Source organism: Rousettus aegyptiacus, unplaced genomic scaffold (assembly GCF_014176215.1).
Source record: "Rousettus aegyptiacus isolate mRouAeg1 unplaced genomic scaffold, mRouAeg1.p scaffold_m13_p_14, whole genome shotgun sequence".
Lineage (NCBI taxonomy): Eukaryota > Metazoa > Chordata > Mammalia > Chiroptera > Pteropodidae > Rousettus > Rousettus aegyptiacus.
Window position 1 is genome coordinate 10,220,457 of NW_023416289.1, and position 20,212 is coordinate 10,240,668.

The window sequence follows — 20,212 nt, forward strand, 5'->3', positions numbered from 1 at the left end:
AAATGGCCCTGGACCCCATGGCCTGGGACACTTTGGTGTCTCAGTGCATGGTCTGGAGCTTTCCAGAAGAGCAGAGCCAGAAGGTCAGGGGGAAGAAGGTCCCTGCTCCCTCTTCCGTTCTAGAGCTCCAGGGCCTGTCTCCACACGTGCTTGACTCCTAGAAGCCTGGGGATGAGGGAGGGAAGGACTTATACAGTGGCATCTTTAGGACATTCTGCTGAAGTCCAAGACCACGTCATTGGGTTTCTGACAGAAATGGTTCCTTCGAATTACTCAAGACAGCAATGCCAGCCAACATCGATAACTCAAGCTACAGAGCACAAGGGAGAAGGTATGTCTGGGGTGGGGAGGTGGCCTATGTCTCTATGTGTCTGTGTATATAGGAGTCTGCGTATGTCTATAGGATGGACTGTGTGTACCTGTTGTGTCTGTGGGAGAGAAGTTTGGGGGTTTCCTCTGTGTGACTGTGTGTGTATGCTTTAATTTTCATTCCTTGGAGTACTATCAAGACTGAACGTCTTACTTTACATCTTTTTTTTTTTTTTTGTATCTTTTAAACATTTTTTTAAAGCTGCATGCTAGTGTCATTAGCTGGGTATTGTTAGATCTTTTATCTTTCTCTTAATGGTAAGGCCTCTTTGCATATTAGATATTACATTTTTATATCACAAATTTTACAAAGGTATTTCCACTTTTTGTGCTTTATCTTTTAAGCTTACTTGGGATTACTTAAAACAAAAACATAAATACTTAATTTTGAAAAGTAGGTTTATCAATGTTTTCCCTTATGGTTGGTTTCTAGCTTTTATCTTATGCTTATAGATATGTTTTCTCTATTTCATGAAAATAATAAAAAAGAAAACTCATATTTTACTTTTAAAGGAAGTCTTTATTGTTTTTTTTCTATATAAAAATGATGCATGGTTGTTGCCAAAAACGAAAGGGAAATAAATTAATTTAGGTAGAGTGAATATCTTCATGAGTTTTCTATCCAAGAACAAGTTTCCTCTTCCTCCCCATTTATTTTTCTTTTATGATTTTTCCATATAGATCCTGCATAATAATTGTTTATTCCTAGAAAATCTACTTCTCTTGATGGTGTTGGGAATGGGATATTCTCTTTCATTATGTCTTCAAATTGGCTGTTGATATCAAACTTCATTTTGAATGTTATTTTTTAACTGGTCATCATTCCTGATTTAAAACTAAATAAAGTGAAAATGATTTGTTTCCATGTGAAGACTCTGCCATATTCATTTTTCTTAGAGTTTTCCATCAAGGTGAATCTGATTTAGTTTAGCATTAACCTTGAACTTTCTACATCCTCCTCAGGATTTTCCTTCACTATGGACACTCTGATGCTGACTGAGTTGGAAGCTAAACCTGAAGGCTTTCCCGCACACATTACACACATATGGTTTCTTCCAAGTATGGACAGTCTGATGTATAATACAGTCAGAACTATAGCTAAAGCCTTTGCCACACTCCCCACATCTGAAAGGTTTCTCCCCAGTGTGGCTTCTCTGATGCCGAATTAAGTGGGCATTAACATGGAAGGCTTTTCCACACTCCTTACACTGAAAGGGTTTCTCTCCTGTATGAATTCTCTGATGTACGATATAGTCGGAACTACAACCAAATGCTTTCTCACATTCCAGACATTTGAAAGGTTTCTCTCCAGTGTGTATTCGCTGATGCCTAGTTAGTTTGGCATTGATACTGAAGGCTTTCCCACATTCCTTACATTGATAAGGCTTTTCTCCAGTATGGATTCGGTGATGATCAAGTAGGTTTCTTTTAGAAGTAAAGCATTTTGCACACTCATTACATTCAAAGGGTTTCTCCCCAGTGTGAATCCTCCGATGCTGCATTAGTTTTGCATTGACATTGAAGGCCTTTCCACACTCACTACACTCATAGGGTTTCTCACCAGTATGGATTCTCAGATGCTGCCGAAGCTGGGAGTTACACCTGAAGGCTTTCCCACATTCGTTACACTCATAGGGCTTCTCACCCGTGTGGATTCTCTGGTGTTGGATTAACTTTCCTTTGACACTAAAGGCTTTTCCACATTCGGTACATGCGTAAGGTTTCTCTCCAGTGTGGATTCTCTGATGCTGAATGAGTTTTGTATTACTACTGAAGGCTTTTCCACACTCATTACATTGATAGGGCTTCTCTCCAGTGTGGATGCTCTGATGCTGCCTGAGCTGGGAGCTGCACCTGAAGCCTTTCCCACAATCATTACATTCGTAAGGTTTCTCTCCAGTGTGGATCCTCTGGTGTTGAATTAATTTTGCATTAACATTGAAAGCTTTCCCACAGTCATTACACTCATAAGGTTTCTCCCCAGTGTGGACTCTCTGATGTGTGATATATGCAGAACTGCAACTGAAGCCATTTCCACACTCCTTGCACTGATAGGGCTTCTCTCCTGTATGGATTTTCTGATGCCTGCTTAGACTCCCATTAACACTGAAAGCTTTCCCACATACCTTACACTGATAGGGTTTTTCCCCACTGTGTATTGTCTGATGTGTGATGTAATGGGAACTGTAACTGAAGCTTTTCCCACACTCCACACATTTGAAGGGTTTCTCTCCACTATGAAGTCTTTGATGCCAAATTAATTTTGCATTAACACTAAAGGCTTTGCCACATTCTTTACACTGATAGGGCTTCTCCCCATGGTACCTATCTTGATGCCGATTAAGTTGAGTGTTATACCTAAACGTTTCCATTAATTCTTCACACTCAGGTCTTTCCCTGGAATTACTTATTTCATGATGAATAAGTTTTGTGTCAAAGCTCAAGGCTTTCTTCAATCCTGTGTACTCAGGAGGCTGCTCTTCAGTGGAAATGATGGTATGATACTGATTCCAATCTGGACTCTGACTGAAGAAACACTCCTCTATGGGGCTTGTGTTGTCTTTCACTGTTCCATCAATCGCATTGTTTTCTTTCTTCATACTTCCTACTGAGTGGACTTCCCATTGTTCTTTTTCTAGAACACAGGCTTCTGAAAAGTCTGTTTCTTGGGAAAAGTCACCATGAAGTACACATGATGAATTGTATTTTTCCTCATATGTTTCCTTTGTCATATTATTGTCAGTCTGGATATCAATATCTACTATAAGAAACAAAACATAAAATGTCATATAATAATCATGTTAGAAAAAAAAAAAGAAAACTATTAGAAAGAATAAAGGATCACAGTAATCAAAGGGCTCTTTAAAATCACCAGACTAAGTCAAAAAATCTAAGGTTCATCTATAAGTGGAATTAAATGTAGCTGGTAAGAAAATAAACCCATATATGCCAACAAGAAAAGATGCTCAAAATATACTGTTACGCGGAAAAAACAAGTTGAGAAATGGTATGTAGAATAGATTCCGTTTGTGCAAAGGAAAATAAAAAAGGGCTGACATGTACATTTGTATATGCCTAGAAAACCTCTGGAAGAATGCGCAAGAGAAAGCAAACTTGCACAGTAAGTTGGTAGATTTATATACTTTATATACTTTCAGACTGTTTTGAGTACGTGCCAATGTTATAAGTTTTAAAGTCTCTACATCAATAACCAAACACATGAAGACTAAAGTGATAGCAGCGGAACAAAATTCTAGGTCTTATCCACCAAATGAGCGTTCTTTCCATCACCATACTGCACTACGCTCTGAGTTTTTTCTGTTATCCTTATGTTGCTGAGTCCCTTGCTAATAAAAATGGAAATTGCTTAAGGAAAAGGTACAGGATCCAACATGTGGCAACACTGAGGATGGCAAGTGTTAGCAGCACCAGGACGCAAAAAGGAAAGAATTCTGTTTCCTTCTTTAAAACTTAAACTCCAGGCTTTCCAAAATTTCTCCTCCAACCTTTTTTTCTACTTCACAAAGGCTCTGTTTAGGCTCATTTGATCCCTTTATTCCTATCTCTTCCCACCTCTTCCAGAACGCTGCTGCATTCTCCTTGCCTTTCCTTTAACCTCTTCCCTCAATCTTAAAATTGGTCATCCCCTAAAATTCTTTCTATAAACTGATTAAACTTTCTATAATCCCTATAGTGCCAATATTGGGACTATTGATCTCTGCATTTGTTCCCAAATTTTCAAAATTGGGCCAAAAATGCTGCCTTTATTTTGATCTCTCATCTCTCTTCAACCAAATGTAACAGCCTCCTACCCCAGTACATCATTATGATCACCCCTAAAAGACCCATATGACCTGGATCTCCCTAGCAAACATTTTCTAAATACTGATATTTTTTCTAAATATCCATCTTTTCCTGATTATAAAAATAACATCTAGAAACTTGCACAAAAGAAAATTCAATTATGTGAAATACAATCACCTAACAATAATTACTGCTGATCTGAAGTATCTCTTCCTCAATCGTTTTCTTTCCAACCATTTTTTCTTAAAACATTTTTTTTAAGAAATGAACTTTTTCTTCCTTCACATTAACAATGATTTTCCAGTATCTTTAAATATCTTGTAAGAATATAATTTTAAATTGCTAAATAATACTCTATCCTACAGAGGTACCTTAATTTTTCCTGTTTTATTGAGAAATAATTGACATATGTCACTGTATAAGTTTAAGGTATACAGTATGATGGTTTGATTTAAGTATATATATAGGTTCAACTAACATCCACCTTCTCGAATGGATACAATACAAAAAAAGGAAAAAAGGAAAACACATTCCCTTTGTGATGAAAACTCTCAAGATTTACTCTCTTGATAACTTTACTATACATTGTACAGCAGTGTTAGGTATAGTTATCATGTACATTGCATCCCTAGTACTTATTTATCTTATAACTGGAAGTTTGTATCTTTTGAGTGGTACCTTAATTTAACCATTCTGTGCCAATAATTCACATTGCCAGTATTATAAAACATTACAACAAACTTTTGTGCACATGTATTGTCTATGATCTCTGATTACTTTATTAGGATATAGCCCTAAAAGGGACTTTTCCAGTTATCAAGTACAAGCTTCTAAAAGGCTTCTGATATGTACTGCTAAAGTACTTTCTAGAAAGACTAATGATTCCCATTCACCTCTTGTTATGCTGTACTCTTGCCATTATTTCCTATAATTTAATTTTTTTTAATATGATAGGTGAAACATCTCATAATTTAAATTTTTATTTCACTGGTTTCTATTGAGGGTGAACATTTTTCACAATGATTAAAATACGTACTTCTTATGTGGATCAACAACTTACATTCTTTGCCAATTTTTTTTACACTAGCTACCTTCCCTTTACCCAATCCTGTGGTGTGGCAGATGCTATTGGTAACTTAACCAATATCTATTTTTCCTTTCTTCCTTATTAGCATGTCCTCCATTTTTTATGAGGTAGCTATAAAAACTACAGCTAACAACTCTCTTGCAGTGCAGATGGCTATTTGATATAGTACTATCACCTCCAAAAAAACAAAAATAATAAAAACTATATCACTGAGCACACTCTATAAGTCAGGCACGTGATATATGTTATCTCATTTAATCCTCGACATGTAAGACTAGTAATATTATCTAGTTTTGTTATTATTATTATTCCATTATCAGGGATGAGAACATCGGCTCTGGAGAACTAAATAACTGACCTGCTCAAAGTCACACAACTAGGAAGTAGCACAGTTGGCAATGGACCTCAGAAAGTCTGTTTCAAAAACTGTAACTCTGGGCCTCACGGGAAATGGGAAATCATCTAGCAGTTACTCTGCTCGAGCCAATTTTAACCACCAGACTATTTTACCTTTTTGTGTAAAAAGAATGTTAATTTTGTATCCTCTGCATTAAATGGACAATACTTAGAAAAACAGCAACAACCCCCCAAAATTACTTAATTCACTCATTCTTTTCTGCAAAAGGTAGAATTCTCAAGTTAGCATTAAAAAAAGTTAAAATGAGGCATTTGAAAAATGATGTTCTTGAAATTAGAAAGACTGTGAAAATAGAAAAGTCTCTACTGTACCTATTTCTACAAATCATCAAAATTTATTTCACTCTGTACAGCTGGTCAAGAAATGTGGTATGCTTATATGTTGCTAAAGTTGACGTTATTTCTACAGTTAAACTTTCCATCTTAATAGGCAATATGTGCCTCCCTTACCAGTCCGGAGGTCTGGGCGGCCCGTGCCTCTTCCAGCAGCCAGTGGAGATGGGCCCTCCAGCTCACTTCCTCCCTCCAGTTGTGAGATCACAGCAGGTTTGAGAAGTGGAAATCCTGTTTTGGATAAAAAGAAATAGTAGAGAAGGATGAATAATCTCTCACAGATGAGTTCCTAAGCCTATTCTCAGATTGTCTCGGCAATGAAGAGAGAAAGTAAGAACCCAAGAGTGTCCGTGCATAAGGACTGGGGAAGGGGGTACTTGCAAGGTGTAAGCGGGGTAGGCTTGAGAAGGAGAGACAGAGGTTGGAAAGGGCCCAGACTGTGGGCCCAGGAGACCTCATGTAGAGCAAACAGAGATTCTGCCCAAAGGGATACCATTTTTTGATGCTGGCCTGAGATAGAGAACACTTGGAAAGACCTAAGATGGAGAAAGGGTAAGGGGGGGAAAGGAAGTTACTTTTTTTCCACACTGTGTCCAAAATACAGCCAGCCTCTACAAGGTGGATCAAGAATACACACTAGCCCCAACAAAGTCCTATATTGGTCCAAAAAAGACATGGGGTTTGCCCTACCCAGACTTCTGGTTCTCAGGGATTAAGAATCCCCTGGTGTTCCCACTCAGTAAAGGATTACCGGAGACCCCACCTACAGAAGAAAGGAAAAGGAACCCCGGAAACCCCAACCAGCAGAGTCTGGGTCCCAGGGTGCAGGCCTTACCCAGTGAGGCCACATTCCCATAATTCTCCAGCATCACATCCCTGTACAGGGCCCTCTGTGCAGGGGACAGGCCATCCCATTCCGTCGGGGTGAAGTACACGGCCACATCCTCGAAGGTCACCGACTTCTGAAACAACAGGTTCCTGCTGCCCTAGGGCCAAATCCATGGCTCAGGCCCTAAGTGAGGGGCAGAGGGCAGTATAAGGGCTTGGGGAGGGAGCATGTGAAAAGCACAAAACTAACAACAAGGGGAAAGAGTTGAGAAAAACACTTGGAAAGTAAACCAAGGAATATGAGACTTCTCTCACAGCAGAGGAAACTCACGCCATTTTTTTTACACGTATAAGAGATAACATCAGTTGAGATGAAAAAAAAAAAAATTACCATAACCAAGTTCCCCTAAAGCAACTCCATTCTTTCAGTTAAGCCACCCTGTCACCAGCGGACACAGCTCAAGACCAACTCACCGGCATTCCCCTGACCTCTAGCATTCTCATTTCACCCCCTGGAGGACTTGGCTTTTCCATCCTGCTCCCTGTGCCTAAACTAAGCCCTGAGCTGCTCCCACACCCTGCCCTCAGCTGCAAGCCTCAAGCCACCCTCAAAGAACAGCTACGGCCTCCAACTCCTCCAGACCACCTGCAGCCTGATTCCTGTCACTGACTCACCAGGAAAGGGCTGTGCAGCCTCTGCTCCAGCATCACCAGCAAAGGAAGCTCAGTGCTGCCCAGATCAGCTTGGGGACTGGGGGGTCAGGAAGCATGGTTAGCAGCTGATTCTGCTTTCAGCTGGGTCTTGCTGAAAACCCAATGCTTTTTGTTACTCTTTCCTATTGGAGCCTCATCCTTTCTAACTTCACCTAAGAATTCACTGTTTCTCCAAGGTTTGAACAAGAAGGGAGCTCAGCTTCTCTGTCAGCTAGCTGCGTGGCCACCCTTCCAGCTGCTCTTTGTGTCACTAAGCCATGCGGTCAGCACAGACTGCCACTCAGGGCTGATGCTGTGCGCTGCTCTCAGGCCCAACTCCCCCCGCCAGGCAGCTGCAAGTTCTGCTGTCCTGTCTGCCCACCTCAGCCTTCTCTAACCACCTTGGGGATGCACCAGCAGGAATTTGCCCTCAACGCCTCTCTGCCAGGATCTGTCTTGCTTGACGCTACTGTCCTTCACTCAGCAACGACTGCAGTCCATCCTCTGGGTGGTCTATGAATCTCTCGCCAAGTGATTTATCTGCACAAAATTAAATGCCTCCACTGCCTGCTACTGACACCCTTTATCCCAGTAAGCTGGTGCCTCCTCCCAAATTTGAACCTCAGCTGGTGTCACCTACCACCACTGTGCAGGACACCTCAGCTAGAACCCTGGGGATTCATTCTTGCGTCCTCCCTCTCCCGTACCCCAACATCCTTACTCTGACTCTAGGTCTTAAAACTTTTCTTAAGCACTGCTTGAACTGGATTCCCCCCACCTGAACAACTACTTTTCTTGATGAAGCCCACATCACCTGCACCAGTGAGTTCTTCTGATCTCCTTACTTTTGAATATCCCCTGAAAATCATTCCCTATACAGCTGTCACAAATCCAACCATGCTAATTTCACTGGTTCTATACATGCCATAAGGCTGGGCAGTTAAGAATCACATAATGGCTGTGTGACCTTGAGCAAGTCACTCTATTCCCCTTTGCCTTCATGTTTTTTTCTTATGGAATGAGCACGACACAGCATCTATCTCAGAGGACAGTAGTCAGGACTGAGCAATCCATGCAAAGTGCTTGGCATAGTGCCTGCAGCATAGGACACCTCAAACAATGTCACTGGAGGTACTGTGACAATGATTATTCTCAACCTGTAGTCCATGGAGGTCCATGGATGAGCTTCCAGGGGGTCTATGAAGTCCCTGAAATTGTATGGAAATTTGGTTTGCATGTTTATTTTTCTGGGGGAAAGGGTCCAGAGCTTCCATGAGACTTTAACTTTGAGCCCTGAGCCCTGAGCCCCGAAAGCCCCTCAGGGACACATGAGGCATCCTGCTCCATGGGTCCTTCAGTCTTTTTTCCTCCCTTGAGCCCAATCCTCTCATCTTCCCCTTCCCCCCAAATGAGAGGCAGATCCATCCTTTATGTTGATCTGGTTCCTCTTCACCTACACCCCGGTCCCTGGAATCCCGGTTCTCTTCTGCCCTCCATCCACATCCATGCACAGAGCACCCTACATGGGCCGCTTCCGCATCTGTTCCCCCGAGCCCTCTGCTGGGGGACCTCCTACGCCAGAGGAGCAAAGAACCTCGGTGCGCTGCAGATTGCGGTCCTGCCTTCGGACACCTCTCCTGCTGCTTCTGCCCCTCCATGTCACCCTCTTCCCACAAGTTCCAGTATGGCACGCAGGAACACAGAGGCGCTCTCCGGCTTTCATCGCAAGGCTCACCAGCTTCCCTTCTCAGTTTCTCCAATTCGAAACTACCAGAGGAAGAGCTGAAGGACTCACAGCTCACCTGGGGCCAGGCTGTCAAGAGCATGGCTGCCATCACCTGGTCTCTCTCTCAGAGAGGGGCTGGAGCTGAGGAAAAACACAGAGACAAGTGTGAAGCAAGACACTCCTACCAGGAACAATACAGCTCCTCAGAGAAGATCTAAGATGCAGGTAGCCTGTGACCAGATAGGAGTGCAAGCAGGGGTTACCGTAGGAAAAAGGAGGTGATCTGCTCACTGGCTCAGTGCCAGGACTCCTCCCAGTCATGACACTGATGCTCACTACCAGGAACTTTAAGATTTTACAGTTCTGACACACATCACACACACACGAGCGTACATAAAATGTATACAGAGCATAAATAATAATAAAACAAAGATTCACTGATTCAGCTCAAGAGGCAGAACATTACCAAGATCTTTGATGTGTTTCTTTCTCTAACCAGTACCATCCTCGACTACACTGCAAGAGAAGACAGGCTGGAGAGGCTGCGGCCCCAGCACAGAGGCCTGAGTCCGGTTCAGGGAGGCAGCAATTGGAGAAGGGGACAGTCGCTCCTCAGTAGCCTGCCTGTTCCGTCACACAGCTGAGTGTCCTCAAGGGTCCTAATGTCTCTATAGAGACCTTGGGAGGTCAGCCTTCTGCACGGCTCAGACTTACCTCGAGGGAGCTGGGCTGCAAATGAGGTACTCGGCTGCCTCCTCCGACCTTCCAACCTCCCGAGAGTGAAGAAGCCAAGGCCTCAGCTTCCTGAGGGGACCACTGCGGCGTCTAGGGCCCCACGGCCCAGCGCCTCTTATTCATATTCCAAAACACGCTGACTGGTTGTTTTCTGATTTTCATTGCTCCTCAAGTCAGTCTTGAAAATTTACTTTCTTAAACTTCATCTACGTCTTCATCTACGACTTTAGTGCAGTCGTAGAAAACACTCTTCGTTTCCTCCCTATCTAGAGCTACTTTGCTTTTGAACATATGTGCCCCCTTTTCCCCTTGGTTAGTGTTATGGACTGTGTTCCCTTCAAACTCGTATGATAAAGCCCTAACCCGCCATGTGACTGTATTTGGAGATAAGACCCATAAGGAGGTCACAAGGTCAAATGAAGTCCTAAGGGTGGGAATAGGGCCAGTGTATTTATAAGAAAGGGAAGAGACGCCAGAGCTCTCCATCTCGGCCATGTGAGGACACAGTGGTAAGAGAGATAGCTGCCTTATGAGCCTTCGCCCAGGACGAAATCGGCCAACACCTCGATCTCGGACTTCCAGCCCCCAGAACCGTGGAAAATAAGTTCCTGCTGCTTAAGGCTCCCAGTCTGTGGTATTTTGTTATGACATCCCAAATAGACTATTATAATAAAATAAGGCTGGGCAGTGGTTTACCTATTTATCAGTGTTTTATTTTCAAACAACCAGTTTTATTTAGGAGTTTTTCTTCTATTTGTTTCTAATTCATCAAGTTCTGATTTCTTAGTTCGTTTCTTTAGCTCTGGGAGAGACATCTTAGACACCGATCCTCATCTCACTTAGTCCAGTTCCAGAAGCTCTGACCAGCTTTGCCTAGGTGCAACCTCTGCAAGGATCTACACCCGATGCCTGGCTCCTGCTGCAGGGCTTCTCTGGTGTCCTGTGTACGACACATGCAGACACCTGTGGACACCTGCTGGACCCTGAAGAACAGGAGAGCAGAAGCTTGTGGTGCCACCCTTGACCAACAAGGGACAGAGGTCAATGGAAAAACGTTTTCCCCAGTAATGCCCCAGATGAGATTCCAAGCCTCCTCCAAGATCCTTCAAGATAGAGCACCAGTCGAACGCAGAAGGGCCAGGCTGACAAGCGTCCTGCACTGGCTCCCCTTCCTTCTCTGTTTCGCTCCTCTCGGATTCCACTCTGTACCTGGGACTACGTTCCCAAATAAATTACCTGCACGAAAATCTTTGTCCTATGTTTTGCTTTTGGAGGAAGCTAGACAATGAAAGGCTTTTTCCTACCTTCTTAAGGTTGCATGATTTATTCATTTATTTTCATACTTTCCCATCTGGCCATTAAACCTAGAAGGCCATAAATTTTCCTTTAAATACATATTGGCCACATTCCAGGAGTTTGTTTTTTTTTTTTAAGTTTATGTTTTAATTACTAACTTATAGCTAGTCAGCAACTGTCTTTTGTCTCTGACCGAAGAATTGTTTAGGATAATATGTTGTTAATTTCTTCTCCTATTTAGAATTTATGGCTTTATTGACTGGAAGTTAAAGAGCTTGATCTATTTACTTCTGCTTTCTAGACTTTTGAGGGTTTTTATGGCTACAGTATTCACTTAAAAAATAGTCTATGGATATTTAAAAACTTATTCTATGATGGAAGCACATATAATTCTATTTGAATCTAATAAATCAACTCAGCCCATTTTATTACATAGATTTTTCTCTGTAACCCATGATTAATTTTACCTCATTAAGCTGAGATAGCCAATAAAAATGGAACTCTTGCAAAACATTGAGCCCATTGGTTTCATGAGCAAATCTTTTCAAACCTTTGAGAAATGAATAATTCCAATACTATTTAAATTGCATCAGAGAACAGCAAAATAAGATTCCTAGTCCTTGAGAAGATGCCAGTGTTAGATAAGACAAGGGTCTGAAGGTCTGGGCGGTTCTTACTAAATGCTATTCTTGCCTGTTAAGATGTAGCACAGTATTTTGCAGATGCAGCTGAAACTCGATGAGCCTGACAAGAGAAACCATCTGGATAAGTTTAGCCAACTGCAAAGAAAAAATCAACACGTAATTGACCAAACCGTATATGAGCAAGGGCTAACCCTCCCTTCCAGGAGACAACACTTTGGATGTAAATCCCCCATCTCCCTTACTTGCTGCAGGTAAATGAAACTATCTAACCACCACCACCTCTCATTTTTGAATAAAACACCCCAAGCAGCAGACCTCTTGTGGACCTCATGCATTCATCAGCAGCACAATACTGATACAAAAACCATAGACCAGTCTCATTTATGAATACTGATGCAAAAATCCTAATAAGGAATGGACTCCACTAGTCCATTCAAGTGACATACCATGACTAAGAGGGATCGCCCCATAAATGCAAGTAAAGCTCAATGTTAGGACAACGTTAGGACAAAGCTCAAAGTATAAAGTATTTATACTTTTCCATATAAATAAAGAGATAAACATACTCCCCATCTCAAGATGCCAAAGGTGTTTGATAAAATTTGACATTGATGCCTGAACTTAAACACTTATACCCTAGAGAAGTTCTATGCAGGAGATATGTACAAAGTCACTCATCATTAGCAGTACTTTAATAGCCAAAAGCCAGAAACAACTCACATGTTCGCTGAGAATATACATAAGCTGTCATCCAGTTTTTACAACGGAACATTCCCAGCAGTAAAAATGAATGACTCAAAGCTACACACAACATGGATAAATTTAGGAACATAATATTGAGTTATGCAGGTCCCAGATAACTATAGGCACTATGATGTCATTTTCATAAAGCTCAAAAACAAACACATTGTTTACAGATACAAGTATATGTGATGTTACTTTTAAAAATAGCTAAACTATGATTAACACAAAATTCAAGACAGTTGTTACCTGTAGGGGTGGGAAGCTTGGAGCTGAGCTGGGGAGGAACACACAGTCAGCTGCAGCCGTCCCACAACGTCCTCCTTACTGAGGTGGTGTGTTCACTGGTTCTGATTTTACTATTATGCATCTTAACTGCCATGCTAGATGCAGTCTTCTGTATGTGTGAATGACATTTTAAAAATATGTATTTATCTCTACATATTTCCAGAGTATACTGTTAAATAAAAAAAAAGCTAAGTGCAAAAGGTAGTGTGCTACCTTTTGTATAAGAAACATGGGAATATAAGAAAATATATGTGTATCTGCTCATTTGTTCAAAAACAAAGAGAAGGATAAAGCAGAAACTAAGGTGAATGGATGCCTCAGGTGTGGGTGGGGAAGTGGGTGACAAGAATCCAGGAATGTAAACAGGATGGAAGGAAACCCAGGAAAAGAGGGAAGGGGGGAGTGGCACTTCTCTGAGTGTGCCTTTCATTCTGACTTTCACAATCACGGTAATGTTTCGTGTATCCAAGTAAATATATATAAGTACATATAAAATCGACCAGCCAGGATAGGACGGGGGTGATGACCCAGTAAGGAAGACAGACAACGGCAAATGTTACAATTTAATAACATAACCACACTGAAGTGGTGGGAAAGAAAATAACTAAGTAACACGAAAACAGTATTTTAACATGCTTCTCTCTAAAACCACAAGGCTATAAAGACCTGTAACCAAATGCTATCCTTTAGTTAGTGATAATGGGGAAAAAAAATTAAATGGAATAAACATTAGGAAAGTCACTTAAAACAGAGTCAGGTGGCAATTAAGGAAATGGGGCCTGTGTACATCTTGTGCCTCAGTTCTCAGAGGTGCTGTTAGGTTGCTAAGCTATTGCTAAACTCAGCTCAAGGCCAAGCCAGGAACATCCTAGAACTGTCGCATGGGCATATTTGGACTTTACTTCCTTCCTTAGTTGTTTTCACCTCCCTCCTTTGCATACTGGAATGAACCACTCCATGTTAACTTAGCCAGCCATCCCTCAATTGCATAAATTATATTTTGTAGTTTTTGCCTTTATAAACTCTGCCTTTCTTTGCTCTCTCCAGAGTTCGATTTGGGTTGTTAACTAAATATGCATCCCTCTTGAATTCAAATCCTTTAAGACCCCAAATAAACTTGTTTAGAGCCTCAGATCTCTATTGGTCGACATTAGTAACCTTGCTTTTCACGAAGTATTGAATTAGCAATCGGCATTACTGTATGTGCATTCTAGAACTGAGTAAATCAGTAATTCTATTCTAGGTATCACTCCTGGGTCACTGTCATCCCACAGCCGGAGAGTAGGGCCCAGTTACCTTTTGGAACTCACAGCGCTGCAGAAGACAAAGCCGGGCTCCTTTTCCTCTCAGATGGATGGGAGGGGCTCTGCCTGTTCTGCTCTCCCACTGGTCCGATTCACGACCCTGCGTCAGAAGCCAGGGTTCATTCAAGCAATCCGTGCTCGGTAAAAGCCCTCGCACGCCCTCAACATGTCAAAAGACTCGTGCTATCACCTCGTTCCACCCTCTGGCTGCTCTGGTTCACCTTTCCAAAAGGCCAGTAGCATCTTCCCCCAACGAAGTGTTCGGGGCTTCGTGCCTGTGACAGTAACACAGGCTTTGCTTTCCACGGGCCGGACGTACTGGGCCACCAAGTCCAGAGTGGGAGTCGAGGCGGGACCGCCGCCCTGCTCCCTCCACCCGGCGAGGGAGACCCAGCTGCAACCCGGGAGCAGGCGCATCCCTGAGGCGCCCCGAGCCTCGGGCCCAGGGCACCGCCCCGCCTCCCGCAGCCCCACACTCACCTCCGCGGCAACCGGCCCCGCGGCGCGACCGGAAGTGCGTCACGAGGCCCCGGCCGAGCCTTTCTAGAAGCAGCTTCTCTCCCTCTCGGTGGTGCCCTCGCCCCCGCCCCCTGCGGCCAAAACCCGTGCTGGGGAGCTTCGCGCCGTTTGTGCCTCTCCTGAATCGGTGACGGTTGTCCTGGGTGGGCTGAAGCAGGCGAGAATGAGACGCGCGCGCAGGATTCAACCCGGGAGAGCTGTATTTTAGTAAAGCTGCCGGTGCAGCCAGATTTGGGCGTCTCCGTACCGGATCGGTACACAGCCACGCTGTCGGACCACCCCTTTGTTATCTAGATTGCTTACCTTACAGTGAACAAGAAATAAGCTTTCATCATGCTTAAACTGATTGATTGAGTTCTTCAGATTAATATCCAAGACCATATCCTAATATCCCTACGAATGAGAAATGGAAAAATCACATACTTAAAAATGTAGGCTGGTTCACGTATTTCAGGGTCTGGAAGTCCATCTCTATGCTGGGCCTGCAGCTACATTTCCTCCTGCTCAGCTCTAAGGTTTCTTCTCCTGCATCCTCTGTCCTTAATTCTCCGGCCTCCCTAAAGCTCTTCCTCCCTGCCCACCAGGGAACACTGACAAATCTCACATTAAAAATCTTTTCTGGTATTTCCAGTTTGTAGATGACAGAGTAAAAACTGTTGTACCTGCTTCTCCTCTTGAAAATTGTGAGAAAACAGTTAAGTCTCATTGGGGGGTTATTCAAGGAGCTCAAGGATATTCAAACTTGCTTGAGCAAAAAAATGGAATTTTTTGGTTACTGGAATTCAAAAACCAAGATTCATTCATTTCCAGCTTCAAATGTGATTTAATGTAGTTTTCAAACAGAATCGTCAAATTGACTGCTCTCCAACTTTTGCTTCTTTTTTGCTGTGTTGACTTTATTCTCAGCCTCCACAAGAATCCAGGAGATCCTCTCAGTTGTGAGACCAAGGAAAAAAGACGAGTATTTAGAAAAAAAGAAGAGTATTTCTTCCTGTTAACTGAGGCCACATCCTGGGACTCTAACTGACCATCTTGGGTCACCTACTGACATCTGAACCAACAGCTATGGCTTAGGGGGAGGAATCCGCAGCAGAGCCAGGCCTGTGTCACACATTCCACTCCCGAGTAGAAGATGGAATTCAAAAGGAAATTCAGGGTATGATTACCAGTGAAAGGGGGTAAAAAAACTCTGGGAGATCGAAACCACAAATGTCCAGCACAGGTTTCCCTCCAGGGTAGACATGCTCATGATCACCTAGGTGGGAGGAAGTCCTAAAGGTGTCTTCATACTTGACACACTCAGAGGGTTTCTCTCCAATATGGGTTCCTTGGTGCTGAAGATGATTTCTTTTGCTAGTCAAGACTTTCCCACACTCGTCGCTTCCGTTTCCACGTCCTCTTATCTCAAGCCCCTGTCTCGAGCCCCACACTGCCCGATCGTCCCTGATGCCGTTCCCTCCCTTCCCCTGATACACCGCTCACTCAGCGGTACCGTCCCTTTTCTTCTTCATCTCCTTCTTTAAATCCTCAAAGTCACTTGGGCTTAATGATCATCCCTTTATACCCAATTTTCCTTATAGTAGTGTTTTTTCAAACTGTCTACCTATTAGATGTGAAACTGGTAAGAGTGTTTAACTATCAAACGATTAAAAAACACTAGTCTATGTTAGAACAGAACAGCATGGAATTCACGCGCGTCGTAATGCCAAGCATAAACTCTGTTTCCTCATACTCCAGCTTCGGAGTACATATGAGTATACAGGGGTTTGCTGCAAAATGTAATAACTATTGAGCCGCATGGTCAAAAAACGTTTGAAAAACATTTGCTACCATTTACTATATGTTTTTTCATTTCTAAACTAATCGAAATAAGGGGCTAAAGTGCTGTCTCATTTTATCATCTTCCATTTACTCGCTCTCTGCAAAACATGAAACTCCCGTCCTTGGCTTCAGTTTCACCGTTCCCTCCTGGTGACCGTCCGCTGTCTACTTTTTCTTCCCTTTTCACTAAAATGAAATATTCCTTAATATTTAAGACTCAGCCCTCCTTTTTGTTCTCTAGGGGCCAGGGTATGCTGCAGACTCTGCCAGCCCTGGATTCTAGGAAGTCTGGCTGAGGCTTTGAGTCCTAAGCCTCATGCTCTTGCACTACTTACTAGAAAAAAAAAAAAAAAAAAAAACAGAAGAATATTTGCAGGTGTGCTCCAGCAGGAATACCCATTTAGAATATGCTCACCTGGTGATTCCCTTGTACATTAAACTGCAGAGTTCTTTGCAATGATTTTTCGAATCTTCTATTCCCTTCCTCAGGCCAGATAATCTACCGCCTTTTTCTCCACATCAGATCCACTGTCATCTGTATTGGTCTACCCCTGAATGAGTGTTACTTGAGCTTCTAAATGGGAATTCCGCTAACCCCTACTTCTGCTGGGCTCCCACAACCCACTGCGTATACACCAACAGTAGTTCTTAACGTATTCTTTTCAGCTCTTTGCATCTGTCTCCATAACTTGTATCCTCCAGAGTTTCTTAAACAAAGCTTGCCGCACAGCAAGTGCTGAAAAACAGCTCCTCGATAAATCCACCTTTGTCCAAGGAAGGCCGCTGAGGTACGCAATGCTGAAACTCAAAAAAAGAGCAATGGATCCAAGAACTGCATGTGGGATGTACGGAGTGGAAATATGTTATCTTGATAAGAGCTAAAACTGGTGGGAAAGGTTTCATATTTTACCTCTTAGGAGAAATCATCTATGGACACGGACTGTGGATTAGTAGTTACCAAAGGGAAGGGGGCAGGGAGGAGGTAGATAGGGATAAAAGGGGTCGATATTCGGTGACGGAAGGAAATCTAACTTTGGGTGGTGACACACGATGCAATATATATACGACATACTGTTGAATTGTACACTTGAAACTTATTTGATCTTATTAATGTCACGCCAATAATTTTTCATTTAAAAAAAGCCTTTGGGAATAATAACTTTTGTGTTACATGGGATTTCTAGTACTAAACTGGTGGGTTTGGAAGCTCAGGACCAACGGACACTAGGAGAGCCTTAGTTACAGCCTTAGCCTTCGCCGAAGGAACCCAGGGAGCTAGCTGTTCAGTCTGGGAGGGTCAGGAGGTTTCCTGTTCCAAAAGCGTGGACAGCTCCTTAGGAGGTGGGAATCGTCTGGACTCCGCACCTCTCCTCCTCTCCTGCCTGCAGCACCTTATACAGATACTTCCCTGATGCTCCCCGCCCCTGGGCTGCTCCTTCCAGCTCAGATTTGCATAGGGAAGCCTGCAGCTGGAAGACCTCCGATGAGAAGCAAGGTCTGAGCGGAGACCTGGAGGCGGGAACTGCTGCACAGGGACACCCTTCACCCAGAGCATGGATGCTGGCACCCTCCCTTCACCTTGACCCCGCCTGGTACTGGGTGCAAGGGGTGTGGAATGAATCTTAAACAAGAGAAAACCGAGGCTCAGGGAGTTTTAATAAAGCCACAGCAATCATATTCTGGCATGGGGCGGAAGGGAGGATGAACAATTTTCAAACACTTGAAGAGCCTGACCCTGTCCTGAATATTAAATAAGCACTCCCGAGCGTCAGCCACATTTGCGCAGCACATTGGTGACATCTAGCGTTAGCAGGAAAAACCTCAGCTAGCTCTGCCATTTACCTGAAATTCAGAGAAGCAGGGACTTGGTGTTTCCCCTCCTCTCAGGACTCCCACCTTGGCCTCCTGAGGGGCCAAGAAATGTTCTGTGTTTCCAATTTGTAATTTGCTTTTTAATTTTCTTGACAACTGCTTCTTTATTTATCATGTTATTAATATTAATATTAATATGCAATAAACTGAACATTTTTATTGAAATATATGACATATAACATTGTATAAATTTAAGATGTACAACGCATTAACTTGATACATTTATATACTATGATTGCCATCGTGACAATGATTAGCACCTCTATCATGTTACATAATTACCATTTCTTTTTAGTGGTTGGAATAATTAAGTTCTATTCTCTCGGCAAATTTGACAACTGTAATACAATATTGTTGTCTATATTCACCACACCGTACGTTAGATCTCTAGTACTTACTTATTACTAGTTACAAGTTTGTGCCCTTAAACGACATTGGCCCTATCCCCTTACCTAAACTGGACATTTTTTGTGTATAAAATTTGGTGAGTTTTGACCAGCAGAGTACAAAATAGACAAAAATCTGTGTCTTCATAGAGTCTGAATTCTTAGTGACCAAAATTATGTCACATGGCTACTCCTAAAAGCAGAGGAATCTGGAAGGCAAATATTTAGCCTTCTGGCTTCCATAGCAGATAGGAGATAGAAAGGGTATAATGTGGGCTAAAACATAATTCCTGCCACAGTGGGACTGGGGGGCATACTCAAAATGTGTAAATGCTTACATACACCACTTCGGTTTAAGATGTATCTCAGAAGTATTGACATGCCTATTTCTTAAACCAGACCTACTTATTATTATTACTATTATTATTTACTTAGATGTCTTCTTATTTGATAACATGTACATAGATTCCTTGGCACAAGACCCTGGCCCACAGGGATCCTCCAGTCCATGGTAGATATCATCTCAGAACCAAAAAAAATACATCCTGTGGACCCTCGAGTGTTGGTTAGACCTTTTATTAGCTTGAGTCGCTTTTATTAGCTTGCTATACAGCTTCTAAGTTAGAGGTTCAGGTGGCTTTCCTGGCCTCTCAAGATGTTCACAGCCTCTTTGTTTTCCAAAGTTCCCTTGACAGAAAGAAACAGATGCTTACCAGATAGGATGAGTGGAACTGCTCATCTGGCTCAATACATATATATCCATTCTTAATGAATCAACAGTAAATCTCAGTTTATTAAAAACTACTCCAAAATTCCCGGGACTTTCCACCAAGATACACTTTCCAAAGGAAACGCCATCAGAGCACTGGTTTTCAAACTTGGCTGCACATTGGCATCACCTGGGAAGGTTTTTAAACATATGATGCCTGGGTCCCATCACCTAGAGCAGTGATTCTCAGTTGGGCTATTTGTTCCTCCCACCGGGAAACACTTGGCAATGTCTTTTGGTTATTACAGCTGGGGGAGGGTTGACTGGCATCTAGTGGGTAGAGCCCAAGGATGGTGCTAAACATCCCACAATGCACAGGAAAGCCCTTTATAGCAAAGAATTAGCTCGTCCCAAATGTCAACAGGGCCCTAATAAAGATCCAACTCCCTACGTACAGATAGAGCCTGAGTATGGGATTTTTAAAAGGTTCCTATGTGGTTCTAATATGCAGCAAAGTTTGAGGGGAGAAAGCTAGAGACCTATTGTTTGAGAATACTTGAATGTGTGGCTAACTTCCTTTCAACCCTGTGCCACTGAGTTTGAATTGAAAATTTTCCATATCTTCTCATTCGATTGTGAG

The 20,212-nt window shown here is 42.7% G+C and overlaps 1 protein-coding gene across 17 annotated transcripts; it reads right to left on the minus strand.

The window, feature by feature from the left end:
- Positions 1-868: 868 nt before the first annotated feature.
- Positions 869-14,857, minus strand: ZNF23 (zinc finger protein 23). Of its 17 annotated transcripts, none has more exons than XM_036231399.1 (6): positions 14,746-14,857; positions 14,258-14,365; positions 9,334-9,398; positions 6,846-6,972; positions 6,128-6,241; positions 869-3,130 (listed from the first exon to the last, which is right to left on the minus strand). In XM_036231399.1, exons 3-6 carry the CDS (start codon positions 9,364-9,366, stop codon positions 1,329-1,331), a joined length of 2,076 nt encoding a protein of 691 aa, XP_036087292.1. In that variant the 5' UTR covers positions 9,367-9,398; positions 14,258-14,365; positions 14,746-14,857; the 3' UTR covers positions 869-1,328. The 17 variants fall into 17 exon arrangements, with proteins under 17 accessions (XP_036087292.1, XP_036087293.1, XP_036087289.1 ...); XM_036231400.1 differs by lacking the exon at positions 14,746-14,857 and adding an exon at positions 14,456-14,734 and having other exon boundaries at positions 14,272-14,365; XM_036231396.1 differs by lacking the exon at positions 14,746-14,857 and adding an exon at positions 14,456-14,734.
- Positions 14,858-20,212: the final 5,355 nt, after the last annotated feature.

What these genes read in the sequence shown, in the direction of transcription:
- ZNF23 (XM_016164506.2), bottom strand. Translation starts at nt 9,254, where the DNA reads ATGAAAGCCGGAGAGCGCCTCTGTGTTCCTGCGTGCCATACTGGAACT. An exon ending in GCAATCTGCAGCGCACCGAG is followed by an intron (nt 6,973 to 9,125) that starts GTTCTTTGCTCC and finishes CTGTTGTTTCAG; the next exon opens with AAGTCGGTGACCTTCGAGGA. An exon ending in CCGCCCAGACCTCCGGACTG is followed by an intron (nt 3,131 to 6,127) that starts GTAAGGGAGGCA and finishes TGTTTCTTATAG; the next exon opens with TAGATATTGATATCCAGACT.